Raw genomic sequence first — 1797 nt, 5'->3', positions numbered from 1 at the left:
AACACCCATGCACTGTCCACACCAACATGCAGCTCGTAGGGTCACGAGCACAGATCACTATGCTGAGCATGAAGAGGTAAGGCGATGTGCAAGAGAGGTTGAGCCCTTGTCAGGACCCGTGCGTGGAAGCCGCAAGTCAAGTCACGTACGTAGCTGTTCTCCCTCTTTGTTCGGTTAATCCTTTCCCCAAGAGGATTGGAGGGGATTGGCAAGGATTGGTTCATATTTTGACTTAGAAGAGGTTTAAATCCTCCTCAAACCCCTTCAATCCACTCGGATTTACATGCAACCGAACAAGGCCTGAATGGGGAGCACATTCGTCGTAATGCTCTGCCACAACACGTGAATTCTTGGCTCGCAGATTGGTTCAGCTCAGGTTAGGTCAGGTCAGGTCACTCTCCACGGGCAGATGCACGCCCACACGGCCACACTGACTCAACGGCGGAACGGGAAACAACATTAGTGCATGCATATAACCATTCACATACATACCAAGAGTGACCACGATCAATACAAAGTACTCCCTCTGTAAACTAATACAAGAGTGTTTAGATCACTATTTTAGTGATCTAAACGCTCTTATATTAGTTTACAGAGGGAGTACTAATTAAGTAATTATATAGCCCATCTGGTGGACTGGGTAGTAAGTGGTAGTGGTGACTAGTATCAATCAACAAGAATTAACACTGCGACAGCAGCTAGCTAGATTCACCACACTCGATCAATTGCTTTGCCCTAATCATCAGTCGCACTCAGTCCTCACCTCACGTCCCAGCATGAGGATCAGGAAGCAGAGGAGGTCGAACACCGCCAAGAAGACTATGATCAGGGTCCAGCCCATCACGGCGAAGAGGGATCCTGGGTCCGCGGCGTAGAGGAGGACGGTGGCGCGGGCGTGCAGGCTGTGGCCGACGATGGCGAGCGCGCGGGCGATGTAGGCGAGGGCACGGCGGACCCGGCGGTAGCGGCATGGGAGATGCAGAGCCAGCGCGGCCGCGGCCGTCTGTGCCGCGCCGCACCACAGCATCCCGATCCAGCCGGCGCTTTCTGCGGCGGCGTTGGCAAGGGCCACCGCGTCCGTGGGCTCGACGCACCGCAGAAAGATCCCGGACTGCAGACAAACACCCATTTTAAGATTCTTTTTGAGCAAAAAAGACCAACTAAGTGGGAGCAAAATGTCGATCATGGAGGTAGATGACGGTTCTACTTACCGGGCTGCACGGGATTTGGAAATTGAAGTGGTCGAAAGCGTGGTCGAGTGCGAAGATGACGAGGAAGAAGCAGCCGGTGGAGAGTGTCCACTGGCTGACCAGCCGGACAGCATCCGGGCACGGAGACGCTATCTTCCTGCCCGTGGATCCAGCCTTCTTTTGCGGGGTGTCCATGTAATGGATCCAATCCAAGCTAGCTAGCAACGACAACTGCGCGGGTTAGTTCTTGTATAATTCTCTTCCGCATCTCAAGACGAAAGGAAAGGGAAGAAGGGGAAGGGGAGGGACTCACCGTCGCTGGGTCCTCGCTTGCTGCTGGTGGCGGCCAGAGGAGGGGGGCGGGGGTCGTGTTGGAGCCTGGCCTGGAGGCGGCCGGCCGGAGGGCTGTTTAAATAGCCAAGCGACGCAGCGGGGAGCGTCCGATGCGAGCGAGAGACCCACACATACGATGATTTCTCACCGCAGGAAACTACGTATGTGGAAGTTGCCTCAGAGCGCCTATACCCTCTTTGAAAACTACGTATGTGTGATTGATTCCTAGTAAGCATACACATGTGACCCGATGGCTCATTTAACATTTTGATCA

The 1797-nt window shown here is 54.0% G+C and overlaps 1 protein-coding gene across 1 annotated transcript; it reads right to left on the bottom strand.

Moving 5' to 3' along the window:
- Nucleotides 1-511: 511 nt before the first annotated feature.
- On the bottom strand, nucleotides 512-1558 carry LOC123177640 (uncharacterized). Its single transcript, XM_044591271.1, has 3 exons — nucleotides 1504-1558; nucleotides 1212-1408; nucleotides 512-1111 (listed from the first exon to the last, which is right to left on the bottom strand). Exons 2-3 carry the CDS (start codon nucleotides 1383-1385, stop codon nucleotides 743-745), a joined length of 543 nt encoding a protein of 180 aa, XP_044447206.1. The 5' UTR covers nucleotides 1386-1408; nucleotides 1504-1558; the 3' UTR covers nucleotides 512-742.
- Nucleotides 1559-1797: the final 239 nt, after the last annotated feature.

Source organism: Triticum aestivum, unplaced genomic scaffold (assembly GCF_018294505.1).
Source record: "Triticum aestivum cultivar Chinese Spring unplaced genomic scaffold, IWGSC CS RefSeq v2.1 scaffold130429, whole genome shotgun sequence".
Classification (NCBI taxonomy): domain Eukaryota; kingdom Viridiplantae; phylum Streptophyta; class Magnoliopsida; order Poales; family Poaceae; genus Triticum; species Triticum aestivum.
Note: the sequence above shows the minus strand (reverse complement) of the source record. Positions and strands in the feature narration are given on the sequence as shown.